This window comes from Asterias amurensis, chromosome 19 (genome assembly GCF_032118995.1).
Source record: "Asterias amurensis chromosome 19, ASM3211899v1".
In the NCBI taxonomy this organism is placed as follows: domain Eukaryota; kingdom Metazoa; phylum Echinodermata; class Asteroidea; order Forcipulatida; family Asteriidae; genus Asterias; species Asterias amurensis.
In genome coordinates, this window is record NC_092666.1 from 5,305,819 (window position 1) to 5,324,007 (window position 18,189).

Below are 18,189 nucleotides of genomic sequence, written 5' to 3' on the forward strand. Positions count from 1 at the left end.
CTTCCTGTGAATGTGAATGTGAAGCAAACTTTGGTAATGTACTGTTTTTTTTCTAATTGTGTCTCAAGAAAAAGAAAATTTGCTTTGCATGAAGCATTCGCAGGAATTATAACCATGGAGGAAGAATTGTGAACAATACACTTCTTCATTTACTGTTTGTGAAGTTTTCATGGAAATGTCATAGCACATTTTTACATTTTTTGCAACTTTCCGGTCACTAGCGCTGGATACAAATTTGGGTATAAGCACCGGGTGGTTGGTATTCAATAATGTTTTTCGTTTTGGTGGGCGAGAGCGGGCACAAATATTATCAGGTCTCCAAACTAGTTTATTCTTTATTATATCCATACGACATACAACGCCATAGTTGCCTGAAGAACCAAGTGCGCACTTGCAAACTCACGTACGCCAGGTTGCCCACTGTTTGTGTAAGGTATGTGGGTGATTACGAGGTGTCGTTAAACGACCGCGGTACCACGGGTTCGACTTTTGAAGTCCATTCGTTCAAACTCCTTCTCTTCCTTCCTTCATGGTATAACCAAGCTTAAGTCACACGAGAATCAATTTTAGGTAATTGTTTATTTCAGAAGGTTTATTTACTTGTGATTTATTCATATCTTTTTAGTGGACAGAGTGTTCCTGTCAACCAGCTGTCAATCAACCGTCTCAATAGCCAATCAGAGAGCAGTGGGGGAGGAGCTATAACAGAGATCCTTAATCTGCTAAAGTTTCCATTGTACAAGGTATGATATGCAACATCCAATATTTGTTCAGTCTTTTGAAGTAAGTTTGGGTTAAACAAAGAAAAACTCACTGGAGCAGGATTTTAACCAATGACTTCTGGTTTAACATGACGCGGAAACTGCATAAAATAGTCACCCATGGCGGCGCCCAGGACTTACGTGCCTGGATTTGCCTATAGGGATTATTCTTCCTGCGTATACATAGTTGCTTTGAGTTTTTGGTGGTATTTCTAAAAAAAAAAAACTCATTTAAACTGACGTTTTCAGATGTTTTATTGTGTACCTCTACATTATAGGATTAAAACAATCGAATGTTTCAAAAAACCAAAGGTACACTTTGCTTTAACAAAGACTAAGCTCCCAGTACACCAAAGAAGCAACTTTTCATCTTGGAATTCTAAACAAGAAACGATTTGTCATTATTTCTTTATCGGTTGTTATTTCTCAACAGGCCCCAGAGCATCTTCTTCCACATTCCGTTTCGATGAAATGTGAAATATCCGAAGTTCAGACGTTACTTGATTCTCAACAATTACTGTATTCATCCATGAATGAATCCAGCAATCAGGACATCACAGCGATCCAACGTATCACAGGTACCCAAATTTCAAATACCCCTCTTTTCTTTCTTCAGTTTAGGACCCAATTTCATGGCTCTGCTTATCAGAAGCAAAGAATTTGCACTATAAAATCAACAGATTCCGTGCTTATGTCAAGGGTATTTCACAGGTTAGCAGCGAATTTTTGCATGTGCGTACCCCACTTTCCAAGGCATTCACAGCTAGGGCAGAAATTCGTCACTTGCACAGAATGGTGATCATCAGGGCAGAATTCGGCGCTAGGCAGAGCCATGAAATACGGCCCTGATGGAAAAGAAGAAAACAATTTCTGTCTGATGGATTTGTAATGAACTTTGACCTTTGGAATATACAAAATTTCAATCTACAGTTACCTTTATTTCCCTTCATGGTTATTTCAAATCCCACCTGCAAACGTTTCGAACAGTCATGGCCAGGGGTAATAATGTTGGAAGCGCTTTGAGGCGTAAAGCGCTATATAAAAACTAACTGTTATTATTATCATCATACTGTGCTTGTCTTCAAGAGAATTGAGACGAGCTGAGTATACTGTTTGAAACCTTGGGACCACACCAGGGCCAAATTTCCTGGCTCTGCTTACCGCCGTATTCCGCTCTTGCATTCAACGTTCTCCACTTAGCCATACTTCCTGCGAATGCGAATGCGAATGCGATACGAATGTTGACGTCACAAATTCACAACAAATAAGCCGCAGCAGTTCAACTTTGTTCAACTCACTTGCGAATATCGCTGTGAAAGGAGGGTTGTGACATCAAACCCACGTCAAATTCGCTTCGCATTCGCAGGAAGTATGAACCGGCCTTTACGGTGCAAGTGATGAATTTCTGCACAAGGATTGTAAGGGAAGAATGTCTAGTAAGGTGGAGTACTCGCGGTAAAACAGAGACATGAATTTGAGCCCAGCTCTTTTCAGAGCCAACACTTCCACAATTTCTTTTTATACAATTTCTTTTTAATAAATAGTTACTTCGTAAGTTCGTTTGGTTTTTGCTTGAGGCATATACCGATACTTTTAAAAAAAAAATTATTGTGGTTCAACATGCATTTTCTATGTTCTTTTTTGTAGCCCTGACAAGAGAAGTTGCCAGTCATGATGAGGAAGCTTTGAGACAACTTCTTCCGATGTTACAAACGAGACTAGATGAATCGACGGATTGTCTGTCTGATTGTATCACAGTCAAGGATTCACTTACTGCTTGGTAAGGCAAGATAGGATATGGAGCTGAACAAAGAAAAATTTACTAGAGCAGGATTTGAACCAACAACCTCCAAACTAACTGACCGGCGCTCTACCGGCAGTCTCCCTATTTTGTCAATATCTTTATTAAGGGGTGCGAGTCAGAAGTCATTCAACCTGTAACTGCCAGGGATCACAACCAAGTTTACGATACAACTTGGGAAGCGGCAACCAGGGAATCACCTTAAAGGGGATGCGACTTCTTATTTCAGATATCAAATAATAAACCACTAGGAAAACTGACTGGGAAAAGTTAAAATTTTTGGCCTTTGTAATTGTCAGATACAAACACATGTATAAAGACCTTATCACATAAAACTGCTGCTACTATCATTCATTCTTTGGTCACTTCTCGCCTTGACAATGGTAATTCCCTATTATACGGAGTTACCGAACACCAGCTCCACAAACTACAACTTTTACAAAATGCTGCCGCTCGTGTTTTAACAAAATCTAAAAAACATGATCATATTACACCTATATTGCAGGAACTTCACTGGCTACCCATTCGACAACGAATTCAATTCAAAATTCTACTTATTGCATTTAAATCTCAGTTCAGCTTGACTCCGTCTTATATTGCAAATCTCCTTGTACCTTATGCCCCCTCTCGCACTCTTCGTTCTTCTGCTAAGTCCCTTTTAACTATTCCTAGGACTTCCTCATCATATGGCGATCGTGCCTTTTCCACTTGTGCTCCCAAACTTTGGAACGCTTTACCTAACAACATCAGGCGCTGTAGTTCACTTCCATTGTTTAAAAACATGCTTAAGACTCATTTATTTAAATCCTCTTAAACTTAGCTCATTACATGTCTTGACAGTAGATTATTCATTGTATAATTTTGTATTATGTTCTATGTTTCTTTTTTGTTGTATGTATTGTTTTTTTGTTCTGCGCCTCGGAATAGGGTCTTGTACACTAGATAGATGGCGCATTATAAATGCATTATTATTATATTATTATTATTATTATATGCTGATGTTCAATTGTTTTTGTCTTTAATTTCAGGTGGGAGCAGCCAGCACAGAAACTTACTCCATGGGTCAAACTAGATGACCTTAGTCTGCAACAATGGATGGATAAATGGACTGTGGCTGTAACCAGACTTCGACAGCTAGGTATTTAGGTAGAAAATTAAAACCTCTCCAACAATGACCAAGTTTGACTCTTTTGACTCTAGCGCAGGCTGGTTGACCATTGGTCGACTACTGCGGTCGACCATTTGGAACCAGCCTCGAGCCATGGTTTCTTCAATGGTCCCTACAGCATGTTCCATTCGAACATGTGTAAAGCGCAGAGGGGAACCATCGACACTTAAACGAAAAAGCGGAAGGTCGACTCGACTTCAAAATGCAATCGAACCCAGGCTGGTCGACCATTGGTGACTACTGTGGTCAACCATTTGGAACCAGCCTCGAGCCCATGGTTTCTTCAACGGTCCCAATAGCATTGTTTCTTGCTATTGTGTACAGTTAAGAGGGGAACCAGTGACACTATAGCAAAAAGGCAGAAGGCAATGGTTTTCTTATTTGAAAAAGCACGAAGCACATCTGTTATGTAGAAATTAGGATCCAGATAACTAAGTTATGTTACATGATGCTTATTTTATTGTCTTTTCTCTTTGTGGACAACTATTAAACCAAAATACATACATTTTATTTATGAAAGGTCTTTTAACTCAAAATCCTGAAACATCTTAGCAATTAAAGATCAAGTAAGTGACAAAACAATCTTGTTCTTGAGGTAAATTTCGAACTTCTATTCCAGGAAAACCAAGTGGAATTACTTTGGCTTGGAGCAGTTTATAAATCAGTTGCCAACAATAGAAATGATGGATTCAGCAAAATGTTTTTCTATTTTACCGACTTTATTTCTCCCCATTTCTTCTTGTTTTTATATTTTGCTATGATGTGGAACTGCAGTGTTTCTTGAGCTTGTAAATAATAAATATTATGACCTACAGTAGAAATAATTATTGTAGTCATTACAAGAAATTAATTTGCTGGCTGTATCTTTGCTTTTTAGTATAGTCTTGTTTCAAAATGCACACTACACCCAAACCAAGCTTGGTAGAACACCACATGAAGAAATAATTACTCATGAGTATAATACGTGACTTGATTTCAGACTACAGTCTAAACTCTGTACATAGTTGTTTCAGTAACAAAATACATAACTGACTAATAAGTCACTGGAGTAAATGAAAAACGTCAAACTTAAATTTGTGATCTAGATGTTTTTCAAAAAGTTTTGCTGCCAGGTACTTTTGTTAAATAAACACAATTTCATGTGGAACTAATCTTTCTGAATATCCCTTTTTTATAATAGAATAGTCCATTTGTCTGTAGGGTTGGAAGATACTACTTCTACTTATGGGTGAGTCTGTGCGATGAGGGTGAGTTTCTCATTCAGATTTAGCTGGGTCTCGACAAGGTTGGACAAGTAAACCACCATCAGTAAGTCCTGAAATGGAGAGAGAAAAAAAAACACTTGATTTAGACAAAGTCAACTTCAACCAACATGCATAATCAACCATGTCTGACATTTGTGAATCAAATACAAATTGATTTGGGGTTGATTTGGTTATTCGTTCAACTGAAACCATGAATGGAAATCTACCTTAAGCCTTATTTTTATTCAAAACACACTTGCTATAAAAGCCCCTGTAGTACCCTACTAGGTTCAGTTTGCTGTTGGACACGATGGAGCAACATTATATGTCTGGGTGCCACTAATGGGGTAGACTCTGCACTAGACTTTGCACTGTCCGCATGACAAGCACAAACAGCACAGCAAACAGAGTAAGTTATTGTACATTTTCATCCAATATTTGTGTTCTCTTGTGAGAAATGTTACACATTTTGACCACTAATACATCAAATGTTACGGCTGTAATTTTGTAAAAAGAAAAAAACCATTTAGTCTGGTGCCCTTGACTGTAGTGAGATTCACAGTTTGTACCATACAGCTTGCTGCAGGGAATCAAACAAAGATGGCCGCTACTTACCTTCATGTTACTGTTGATCATTCTCTCAAATTCTTCTGGGTCTAGTTTAGGAACATTGGCAACGAGATCCATCAGAAAACGGCCAATCTGGTTATCGGATGCAATCTTGCCGCTCTGTAAACGAACAAAAAACAAATACTAACATAATTGCTCTTAAGAAATTGACATCTTCCTTTTGGTTGGCAGCGCATAACGCTACAGCACCTTGTAACCCATTACATGGTGCTATGTAAAAGGAATAGGTCTCGTAATTTAAATGTAAGAAGCCACTATTATTATTATTGTTTAATAGAACCCCAAATAACTTACTTATTTTTGGAAATTTAGAGAAAGATGTTAACAGCCGAGTTATAGTCGGACACGCGATCATAAAAAGACACAGTTTTTAGGCCTCAGCGATGACTATAAACTGTGTCGCGCGACCGACAATAAACCTGCCTTAAGATCTAAATCAGTGTTAGCTAAAGACGCCCCTCCGACTACTAAAATGTTGCCCAGAAGGAAGTTGGGGCAAACCATACCATTACGTCATCAACGTAGCTAAGTACTATGGCAATCATCTCTTGGAGTTTAGCCGATGCTTTGCCGACGTGTTGAAGATCAGAAACCGTTTCCATCGTACGGCGGCCAGAAGCTTGTCCTCGAATTAAAGTATCCACTAGAAAATAAAACCACAAAGTTTTTAGTCGTACGCCTATCATATAATGCAAACCAATATCAGATTTAACCTTATTAAAGGGTCTATGTAACTTTTGAAGGACAAAAACACAATGTCCACAGATTTACACTAAACTTACACAGTTTAAAGATAATAATGTAGGAGAAAGCTTCCCTAAAAATACTACGTGCTGAGGTGCTGTAGTTTTTGAGAAATGAGTAAAACAATGTCATGAAAATAATTTTCGTCTCATGAGACGAAAATTATTTTAATCATTTACAAACGTACTTTCATGACATTGTTTTACTCATTTCTCAAAACCTACAGCACCTCAGTAAGTAATATTTGAAGGGAAGCTTTCTACTATCATTATCCTCGAACCGCGTAAGTTTAATGTAAATCTATGGACATTTTGAAAAAGTACCCAAATCCTTTAAGAATGACTTGTGCTTAAAACATTAAAAAAAAAAGACTTAGCAAAGTTTATTTGAACACACCACTCAATATTTAACCTAATTGGCCATTAACAAAAATTATCAGAAGTCGCAGCTGTGAGATTTCACTACATTCAAGCGAGTGCTTTTATATCCCTTCATGGGATTAATAACTCCAATCTGAATCGACTTTTTTTCTTTCTTTTTTTTATATCAAGAGTTAAGAAACTGCAATTTCTTGCAGATTTTCCAATGGAAGAAATTATGTTCACACTATAAAGAGATTCAGGTTCTGATTATAGCATGAATCAACAAAACTGGAACTATCCGGGGAGCTGACTGACATTTAGGCTATCAGTGTTGGAGGGAGTCAATGCTCTTTACTTACATCCAACTCTTTCCGGTTGATGACATACAGGGACCATCTTGATAGGGGTAAATACGGTCCCTTTAGATTTGTCGGGTACACCCATTGTCTGTCTGTAAATAGGAATAGCAAATAATCAAACAGGAAATTATTAAATCAATGATAAAGAAGATTCAAACTTCATAAGTGTAACAATTGGTCAGTATGCAATGTTTGATGATTGACAACCTGCAGCCGATTTCACGAAACGCTAGGATTAATCCTATCTCGAGTTAAGACGAGTAACCCGTCCTAACTTAGGATGGGTTCAATGCGTCCTACGTCTTTGGATACAGAACTTTACTCGTCCCAAGTCCTAAGATTAATCCGAACTTAGGAAGAGTTTGATGAATGAAATCGACCACACAGAGCTATAGATAACTGCATTAATGGAAACTCAACAACGTAAGATCTGGTGAACTTATTTGGTATTCCAGGGGGAGCGGGTTCAAGTCTGACACTGGCCAATTTGTCTGTTCTCCTGACCTGTTTCTAAAGAAACTCTGAAGTGGAGTGTTCTTTACTGTAAGAATTCAGACTTGTTTTGAGATCAATCAATGACTTTATTAATCTTACCGTATCCAGACTTTTGTAGACATCTTAAAGTCTGTGACTGTTGTATCAATGGTAAGATGAACGGGGTTGGTACATTCTCTGGAATAGTATTCATGTATCAAGAGAGAATGGTCTGAAATATCTGCTCCTGTTGCATACCTACAAAGAAAAATAGTGTCAATCAATCAACAGAAAGATATGTAACTCTCGTTTACTTCATTAATACTAGCTCACTTGGATATTAAGTGGTGTGGAAGAGCATACAGGTAATTAATGTCTTGGTCAGTAATAATTGGTTTAGTTGTTTCTTTCCCTGCCTTTCACCTCAGTGGACCCCAGTTCGAATCCTAACCCGGCCTTGCTTGTGAATTTGTTTTTTCGTTCCCTACCTGACTGCGTAGTTTTCTTCCCATATAGGGGTTTTCCTCCCATGTCTAAAACTGACATCCTGATGGTCTCTTTTAGGATGTTTTGCCGACTATATAATTCAGATTCTATGAAGAACTATTTTTTGTTTTGTCTTGTCTTTTTTCATCTTTTTTTCCCCTCCTTTTTTCCCTTCGTTTTTCCCCCAACACTTTTTACTTACCATCCAATAATGGTCTCATTTGCATTGACTTTTTTGTGAAGATCGTACATATTCTTTGCAAACTCCATATCAACAGCAACCTAAATAAAAAAGAATTAAACAAACTTGTATCTTCTGTTATTGAAACAATTCTAGAGAACATCAGTTTATATTTTATTTACAATAAATTGAGTCCCAAAACATTTCAAAACAGTTTTGAACTACATTTTTTATGCAAGTTTTATTTGAATGAAAATAATTAATTTACCTCATCTTCTGATTCATTGTGTGGGACGCAGAAACAGTTTGTGATTTCAACAATTCCGTTGATGTTTGTACCTGAAAATAAAATCAATTAATTTGTCAGTTGTCAAGTTGAAAGTGTATTCTTTGTCCAATTAAATTTAATTGGTTAGGAATGGTTTAAATCTTCCCACACACTTCCAACATTGTAACATAAGACAAGGGGAAAGGGGTCAAAATGGTTTATGGATCTCCTTCTTCAAGTTCAATCATAAAATGTGGTCGTGGAGGAGAAAAATAATTGAAAAAGAAAAAAAAAATAATATAAAAAAAACATGAAAAACATGTCAAAACGGTAACAAACGTCAGTATCAACCATAATTATGGTATTATAACAAACGTGAATAGTCTCTCATTTATATGCATTACTACAATTCAAAAAACAGACAATATATTCATGGTCGAGTTGTCTCCATGAAAATCGTTAACACGGTGCGTGAACAGCCACTGTATGTATCGCCGCGCATGGACGGCTGAAAGCTTCGGGAAGTGACGGATGTGGCACGGACAAAGTATCAACATATGGCACTCAAAATCTCTCTTTTTCAGCAATCAACGTTTCAAAACAAAAACAGAATAGTTATCCTTACCTAATAGAGTTCCAATCACCCTTGCAGCTTCGTCATTTCTTCTTTCAAAAGAGTCTACAATGCTGAATAAAGCTACTGGATGCACATGGCATTCCCTCGGTAAAACTGCCGCCATCTTGGGTTCTGATGACTAATATGTACAGCCCGCCCTCTTGTGATCTTAGGAGTCCACCTACCTTGGCCAAAATTTTACGTCAATACACAATGACCAATCAAATGTTGTTTTTCATTTGTTCTTTGTTGGTCAACAATGATAAAAGATCGGTGATTAGTCGAAAGTAAATTTCTATGAATATTTATTTTCTTTTGTGACGGTAACCAATCGGTGTAGCTTTCTCAAAACGACTAGATGGCACTTACTAGATTGTCTTCTCCCATTGGTTGGAAGGTTCGTATCCATGACGGCACTCTCTGTTTACATCTGTGGATATTCTCTGTGCACATTCTCGCACGCACATGTTTTGTTTACGGAAGTGTTTTGGACAGACAACAAATTTGTGAACATTTGAACTCAAAATGGCAGCGCATTTCAGTGCAAATCAGGTAAAGCTTATGCATTATGATTAATCTGTAGAATTGTATGTAGCTAGTAAACTCAAATTTGTCGAGTATTTTACTGTTTTGGGTACGTTGACGTTGTAGATGGTTGGTATTTTCAACAACAAATTTGTTTTTTTACAACACCCCTCCTACCTCTAGTACCTAGCCCACCTTGTTGTTGAGCTGTTAATGGCTTCGCTTTTAACATCGGTCTCATCAATGGTGACAGTGATGAGACCGATGTTAAAAGCGGAGCCATTAACAGCTCACAAAGGTGGGCTACACCCCTCCCCGCTCCCCCGGCCTACTTGTGTGGCCAAGGATCCCCCGATACACATTCACTTATTAATTGTAACAGTAACACCAACCAACATTTACTGCTGACACTACACTCACCCTACAGTGAAAACTTTACCAATGGAATGCCAATTATTTGTATTTCTACCTATTCTATCTTAACTGAGGCTGAGTCGTAACAAGAGTGTAAAAATGGCCATTGATTGTTGCTTTCTGTAATGTAAGCTAATTCTACCTCCATGCTCAGCTCTAGTTGCGAGTGAGCGTACCCTCCTGCTGTAATACAAAAAAAAAAAAAACTGGCAGGATCCTCAACTTTGGTTAGAAACAAAAATAACGAAGGTTTCGTTACAAATTGTTTCCTTCGTGTCAACAGCCGTACCCAATTCATTCACGTATGACATGACTTGGGTAGGAAGTGACTTGGGTACAAAGTGGCTTGGGTACGAAGTGACCGACATTCAAAAATTCTAAAAGCCTAGTACTACAGCACTTTGGAGATTAAAGAAACACGTTGCCTTGGATCGGTCGAGTTGGTCTTTGAAAAGCGTTTGTAACCATTTTTTATTATATGCACATGGGTAGAAAGATGTTGTAAAAGTAGAATACAATGATCTACACAAACATGCCTCAAAATTGCGCGGTTTTCCTTTGACCTCGTCGACTAACACGGTCGGCCATTCAGGGGGGGGCAAATTTTTGATTGGCCAACCGTGTTGGTTCGCACAGTAAAAGGGAAAATCGCGCAATTTCGAGGCAAACTTGTGTGGATCATTGTATTCCATTTTTAAAACATCTTTCCAACCATATGCATTTTGTAAAAAAGGGTTACAGACGCTTTTTATAGACCACTTCGTCCGATCCAAGGCAACGTGTTCCTTTAAAACCCTACGTACAAGTACAATTGTGTTTTCGTTGACCGTAGCCGAAAAATGAAGTAAATGGTTCTTCAACCATTGTCAACTTCTAAATTATCGACAACAACAAATACTTGGGTGGTTTTTTAAACAAATAACTTGTCACATGAAGTATTTAAAAATATTCTTAGCAATTACATCATCTTGACAGTACTTGTTCAGATTATTTCTAAGTTTACTTAAAGTAATCATTATGGGACTGCAATTTTATTACAGTATGAACAAGCATTCGACAGCAAAAGACTTCAAAACTGGCAGCTTCCCCATACTTATAAAGAGGTGAGAATTATAATTTGTAGTCAACTATTTGTGTAATGAGTTTATTCCCGAGAGTGGGTCCTACTGCTTGCCGTCAACTCGATGTCAACTCGTTTGGTGCTGTCAACTCGCCGTCAAATCCTTCAATATATTTTTTTCTTGTGAAAAAAATTATTGCGAAGCAGAGTGTTTTATGTATTGCACTTTATAAGCAGAACTTCTTTATAATAGTGCTTTTAACAAGTCAAATCTTGCGCAAAATATCGAAGAAGAAATTGTTTGGGAAAATCTGTTGTCATAAACAGCAAATATTGTTTGTACCTTTTCCAGCGGCCATCTCGTTTTGACGGCTTCACTCAAATCATCGCAAATGACAGAGGACATCTTCTGGATGGGGTGCCCCACTCTTCAGAAAATCCATGGGGGAAGTTTGTAGGAACATGGGATATTCCATTGAAGATTCCTGGTAATGTCACAACATTTATGGCTCGATCCGACCCTGCTGCTGTTGGTATTGTGAAAGGAAGGAAAGATCATGAAGATTACATGAGGAAAGCTGCTGGATCGCCAGTCAAGGAAGTCGCAAAGGTACAGTTCAACAAAGTTCAGGGGTGGATTTCACAAAGAGTTAAGACAAGTTACTTATCCTAACTTAGGACTAGCCACACATTTTTTATATCTCCTAGGACTAGTCCTAACTCTTTGTGAAATCGACCCCAGGGGCCTTTCTCAAACCTCAGCTTCGGCTCTGGCTTTTACTAGGCTCCAAGTTCCGTCTGCTAAAGTTCCAACCATCGCTAAATACGCGCTGCTCCAAAAAAAGCAGGTTAAATGCCGAGCTGGTTTACACTGCCTACACAGCGTGCAGAGTCTTTTAGCTGGAGCCCAATCCAAGGTTTGAGGAAGGCCCTTGCTTCCAAGACTCGATTCTACCAGCAGAGGGTGTATGATAATTTAATTTTATTGAATGTTTTATTTGTGTGTTCGTGAGTGATAGCGGTTTGTGTTGAGATAGGGTCTTCTATTGAGGTTATGAGTAATAGCATACAGTATGCCTGTTCCGCCTGCAGTATACTGAGGAATATAAACAGCAGGAGTGGCTTGAACTAAGATTAGGTTCCACGTTCTATTTGAACTGAGTCCAATCTGTACATGGATTTTAATAGGTTTTCTTTATAATTCTTGAGCGCCCCGGAGCATGTTTTCATGGATGAGTGCTATATGAATTTACATTATGATTATTTATTATTAATCTAAAAAGGTCAAGTCGGGTCAGTTTTTTTTATTCAAAACTGACTGATGCAAAATTGTTGCAAAATTGTTATGAGTTGTACCGAGTTAAAGGAAATTTAGAGCCAAAGTTATTTGACCAGAAATTATGACAATGGTAGGATAGCACCATGTGTAAATGTCTTTTGAGTAATGTTGGTTCTTAAAGGAACACGTTGCCTTGGATCGGTCGAGTTGGTCTTTGAAAAGCGTTTGTAACCGTTTTTTATAAAATGCATATGGGTAGAAAGATGTTGTAAAAGTAGAATACAATGATCCACACAAACATGCCTCGAAATTGCGTGGTTTTCCTTTTACCTCGTCGACTAACACGTCGGCCATTTATGGGGGTCAAAATTTTGACTCCCATAAATGGCCGACCATGTTAGTTCGCACAGTAGAAGGAAAACCACGCAATTTCGAGGCAAACTTGTGTGGATCATTGTATTCTACTTTTATAACATCTTTCCGACCATATGCATTTTATAAAAAACGGTTACAAACGCTTTTGTTTTGACCAACTCGTCCGATCCAAGGCAACGTGTTCCTTTAAAAGAACCAATGTTTTCAGAACCCTACTCAAAGAGAGTTTTTCACACGGTGCTACAGCAAACCTCGCCTAATTACACTCCCACCATGCAAAGTTTCAAATCCTATTCTGAAAGACACTGGACACTGTTAGTAATTGTGTCAGACCAGTCGTTTTTCTTGGTGTATCTCAACATGCATAAAATAACAAGCCAGTGACAATTTGAGCTCAATTAGTCGTCAAAGTTGCGAGATAAAAATGAAAGACAAAAACACCCTTGTCACACAAAGTTGTGAGCTTCAGATGTTGATTTCGAGACCTCAAATTCTAAATCTGAGGTCTCGAAATCAAATTTGTGGAAAATTACTTCTTTCTTGAAAACTACGTTACTTCAGAGGGAGCCGTTTCTCACAATAACTTATTATCAACCTCTCCCCATTACTCTTTACCAAGAAAGGTTTTATCTCGATAGTTATTTTGAGTAAACACCAATAGTGTCCACTGCCTTTAAACATCATTCAAAGTCATCATATTTATTAAACTTTCTTGTTTATTTTTTCCAACAGGCACCGAGTCCAAGAAGGAAGAGTCCAGAGAAAACCTTAGCCAGTCCCCGCCAAACTCCACCAAGTAAATCACCGCAGGACAGACCGTGTAATCCGTCACCAACACAGGGTTCCCCGAGACCAGCTTCAAAATCACCCCAACTAGCATAAGAAACGATATCAAAAAGTCTTGTAATGTAAATCTTAATATGCATATTCATGGGCTATCCCTTATTTTGATTGGACTACTAAGGAGCAAGTTTGAGTGTGCACCATGGTTAACTTAAGGTTAATAATAATAATAATAAGACTTGTAATGCGCACGTATCCACCCTGCTGGGTGTTCAAGGCGCAGTAGGTTGACCATTTGCACTTGAACCCAGGCTGGTTGACCATTGGTTGACTACTGCGGTCGACCATTTGGAACCAGCCTCATGACTATGGTTTCTTCTGTGGTTCCTATAGCCTGTTCCATGCTAACATGTGTAAAGCGCAGAAGGGAACCAGTGACACTAAAGCGATAAGGCGGAAGGCAATGGAGTGTTGAATACCGTGTTACTGATGGTTGACTACAATCCCGGCCATAATCTAGTTGGGCCCCCCCCCCCCCATCCCCCTCTGGTTGGTTCTCGTTGTTGCACGGTCTTCTTCTGCGTTCCAGTCAACATTGAGCGGGGGGACGGGGAGAGAATGTTTATTGTCAGGGAAACGGCACAGGGGGTGGCCCAAGCATTTTGGCCGAGATTGAAGGCTTCCAAGTGAGTGTATGTATTACTGTGCATGTAAATGTACGTTGCTGGTCAAAGGTCAATCACGGGTCAGCTAAAAGTTTGCACTCGAACTTGCTCAAGGTTGGCCCATGGATTAACTCTCAAATTTAATTCTGTAAATCAAGATAATTTTTATGTATTTTCATAAGTGGAATGAGTTGATGAAATATAATTACTTGCCTTTCATGTCTGTAATTGTATTAGCTTAATGAATCTAAACCGAATATACGATCACGTATGGGAAATATGTAAGGTTCAAAATTATGTAGTGTTTCACTGTGGAGAGGACAAAGTTTATCACAGAAAATCAATTAACCTAGAAAAATTTATGCAGTTCTTATGCATCGCTTTATTTCAACCCAGGGTGTCTCAAGAAAAATGTTTGAAATGTAAGATCCAATTATTTACATACTGCCAATCAAACGAGAAAAGACAGAACCAACCCCTTTTTTATCGCTAGGTGTACTGGGCGCATTTGAGTGCATAACCAACGAAGGGTGAGGCAACTCAGCTGATCAAAAACACCAGGGGTCGATTTCACAAAGAGTTAGGACGAGTAACTCTAGGTCTTAAGGTCTGCAGGCTACAGTGCAGGGTTGGGACTCGTCCTAAGTCCTAAGATTAGTCTTAAGTTAGGAAGAGTTTTGTGAAATTGACAGAAGAGCTTGAGTGCAATGCTCATGGCCATGACATGTCACCCGACTTTTATTTTCACTAAAAAAAGGTTGCAAACAAGGTTTACATTATTATTTGCAAAATATTTGTGTGTATATATAAATGTTGTTAGAGGATAGGTATAGTAAATAATCGTTGAAGAATTGAGACAAGACATCAGGAACAAAATCATGAAATGTGAAGGGGAAAAAATAAGCATATTCAATGTTTTGAAATTATCGTCTAGCTAATTAGCACAATGTGCCAAGAGTTTTTATGACTTGAAAATTCCTTATTTTTATTTTATTTTCTCAATGTCGTTAATGTCTCAACTTTAAAAAGTATTTATGTACTGTATTGTCTGTTAGGTGCAAGAACAGTTTATGAAATCATTTGCTTTTTTAAAGTTTTGAAACATATTGTAAATATAAAGTTTTAAAAACAAAGTTTGATCATCAGTTAACAACAAAATCAACAACATTCAGTTTTTTGTTTGACATTTCATGATACATGTAGATTCAGGACAACAAAATAATGCTGAAAAGGGTTTAGTTTCATGTGACATTTCTAGACAATCAGTCTTACATTAAAACCAGCAAAATAATCTATTTCTTGTATTTGTTTGGAAGTTCTTATGTTCTTTGACTCAAAGAATAATTGTGTCCTGTGTTGCATGTAGAGTGTGTGCCGCCCCCCCCAAAAAAAATATATATATATATATATTTTGCGGTTTAATGGCTTCTGACAGGCACCCCCCCCCCCCCCCCCGAAAGAAGATATTGACAAAATTGGGAGACCACCAACATAGGGCTAGATAGCTCAGTTGGTAGAGCGCCGGCACGTTAAACCGGAGGTCGTTGGTTCAAATCCCGCTCTAGTAAATTTTTCTTTGTTCAATCCTAAATCAATTAAAATTGTACCCAGTCAGTTTCCCTTGTGGTTTATTATTTGATATATATATGTTGGGCGCGATCGGTCAATCTGCGCGATCAACCGATCGCGCTGCGCTATCGACCGATCGCGCTGCGCTATTGAAATATCTATTGGTCGCGCAGCAATCGGTCGATCGCGCAGCAATCGGTCGATCGCGCAACAATCGGTCGATCGCGCAACAATCGGTCGATCGCGCAACATTCGGCAACGAACATGCGCGATCAACCGATCGTGCGGGAATGGCTCGGCGCGATCGGCCGATTGTGCAGGAATGGTTATGAGTGATCGGCCGATTGTGCAGGAATGGTTTTGCGCGATCGGCCGATTGTGCAGGAAAGATGTCATTGCGCGATCGGCTGATGTTCAGGGGCCGAATTCACAAAGATGTAACATTGTTTGTAACTGCAAATCAATCGTAGTATGACGTCACTATATAAATCACTATGGTGATACTAAAAATTTGTCCTGCTATGAATTTTATTGCTTTGAGAAATTGCCCCAAGGAATAGTTTACCTGCACGATCGGTCGAACGCGCAAACCCATTCCTGCACGATCGGTAGATCGCGCAAAACTTTTCCTGCACGATCGGTTGATCGCGCAAAACTTTTTCTGCACTATCGGTCGATCGCGCAAACTCATTCCTGCACGATCGGTAGATCGCGCAAAGCCTTTCCTGCGCGATCCGCTGATAACGGGAAAAAATACTCGTAGCGCAATCGGTCAATCGCGCAAAGATGTCATTGCGCGATCGACCGATTGTTGCGCGATCGACCGATTGCTGCGCGACCAATTGATCATAATTTGATCGTTCAATAGCGCAGCGCGATCGGTTGATCGCGCAGATTGACCGATCGCGCCCTATATATGTTTGTATATATATATATATATATATAATAATAAAAATAAAATTAAAAAGCTCATCAAACGATCCAATGCTCTCATTATACGAAGCTTTGCTTTGTAAAGAAAACAATCTCTAAGGTTATAATGTATTGGTAAAGGTTATTACTTGCTGTAGCTAATAGTATACACTCCCCCCCCCCCCCCACCCCGGCTGTCCCGCCTCTTTGCATTTACCCATCGTGACCGTTAAAGTGCTAGGGCGCCCTCTTTGTCTATAAAGTTTGTTCATTAAAGTGATAGTGCGCCCTCTTGGGCAACAAAGTAACGTCCATAAACATGCTACAATGCCCTCTATGCAATGAGGACCATGCCAATAATTAATTAATAATGTAATGTTTTGATGGAAAATATATCATAAAACATTGTTTTCAAGTCAAGAAGAACATAAATATAGACTTGAACATAAAATCGAACATTACTAACTGTTTCTAGTGAAACTTCGACGGCATGTTTTGTTGGGGGGGGGGTCGTCTTTTTCCCCCACTTTTTCAAAAGACATAACTTATAAAATCGTTGGAATCCTTTTGTGTCAGGTGCCCTGTTTATTCAGATTTGACACCAACAAAATGTGATTCCTATGTTTTTTCCCACATTCAATTTATAACGTTAAGGGACGCAGGGGAAGTGAAATTACAGAGTGACAAACATGCCTCAGCGCTTTGTTTGTTTGATGGTTTGTTTTGTTATTCCGCAAGTTTGGGGAGATCAAGTCAGACAATTTTTGTAAGAAGCCAAAAATAAATTGAGATTTCATAGGAATGCTATCTCGGAAAACCATACAGTTAAACTCTGGTTGAAATTGAACCGTACATAATATTATAGATGACCACGGTGTGACCACGGTGTATTACACGCTCCACAGAATTATTCCGGTTGTAAACAAACAGTTAAAAAACTAAATTACCTTTCGGATATTTGCTGTCATATACATGACATTAGCGGATGGTCAGTAGTAGACGCTGGTGACAGATTGGTTTCACACGGACTTTTAAAAACAGGCCTCCTAAAGACAAGTTGGATTTGAGGTGGATACTGTAAAGGGTGAGTATTGTTGCAGTAACAGAAGTCAAAATAAACAGGCGCATAATTTAAAAGTAAAGAGGTTTAACTGTTTCTCCCTTTTTAACTAAACCCTGGACTAGATTATGGAAACAATGAATAGTAATCTATGTACAAAAGAAAAGTAAAATTATTGGTCAAATTCGTAAAGTTTACACATGCCAAGTTTAGTATTAACCCGCACTGTCGTATTATGTTTGAGTCCCTGTCATCCTCTATCTTCGTGAAATTTCTCACTAAAATTTCCCCATACTGAATTACAAACCCATAAATTAATTTAAACAACTTATGTTTTTGGATAGTGAATTAGAAAGACATCAATTGTAAAACAAATTGTAACCTTTTTGATGATTAACTTCTGATTACGATGTAATGGAGCCGTGACCCCTTTTGTATGATTATTTTGTTTCA

At 38.5% G+C, this 18,189-nt stretch overlaps 3 protein-coding genes across 4 annotated transcripts in view; 2 read left to right on the forward strand and 1 right to left on the reverse strand.

The window, feature by feature from the left end:
- LOC139951275 (uncharacterized) overlaps nt 1–4,032 on the forward strand; it is a 60,019-nt gene extending 55,987 nt beyond the window's left edge. For both annotated transcript variants that reach the window (XM_071950078.1, XM_071950079.1), the window contains 4 exons: nt 626–743; nt 1,195–1,339; nt 2,409–2,541; nt 3,591–4,032. In XM_071950078.1, the coding sequence (XP_071806179.1) occupies nt 626–743; nt 1,195–1,339; nt 2,409–2,541; nt 3,591–3,708 (514 nt within the window). In that variant the 3' untranslated portion in view covers nt 3,709–4,032. The remainder of the gene's footprint in view (nt 1–625; nt 744–1,194; nt 1,340–2,408; nt 2,542–3,590) is intronic.
- Nucleotides 4,033–4,166: 134 nt separating this feature from the next.
- LOC139951278 (eukaryotic translation initiation factor 3 subunit F-like) lies at nt 4,167–9,249 on the reverse strand. Its single transcript, XM_071950081.1, has 8 exons — nt 9,104–9,249; nt 8,479–8,549; nt 8,232–8,311; nt 7,664–7,801; nt 7,070–7,161; nt 6,111–6,247; nt 5,590–5,703; nt 4,167–5,045 (listed from the first exon to the last, which is right to left on the reverse strand). Exons 1-8 carry the CDS (start codon nt 9,216–9,218, stop codon nt 4,953–4,955), a joined length of 840 nt encoding a protein of 279 aa, XP_071806182.1. The 5' UTR covers nt 9,219–9,249; the 3' UTR covers nt 4,167–4,952.
- Nucleotides 9,250–9,514: 265 nt separating this feature from the next.
- LOC139951279 (protein Flattop homolog) lies at nt 9,515–15,490 on the forward strand. Its single transcript, XM_071950083.1, has 4 exons — nt 9,515–9,646; nt 11,074–11,136; nt 11,446–11,703; nt 13,480–15,490. The coding sequence occupies exons 1-4, from the start codon at nt 9,620–9,622 to the stop codon at nt 13,627–13,629; spliced, it is 498 nt and encodes a 165-aa protein (XP_071806184.1). The 5' UTR covers nt 9,515–9,619; the 3' UTR covers nt 13,630–15,490.
- The last annotated feature ends 2,699 nt before the right edge of the window (nt 15,491–18,189 follow it).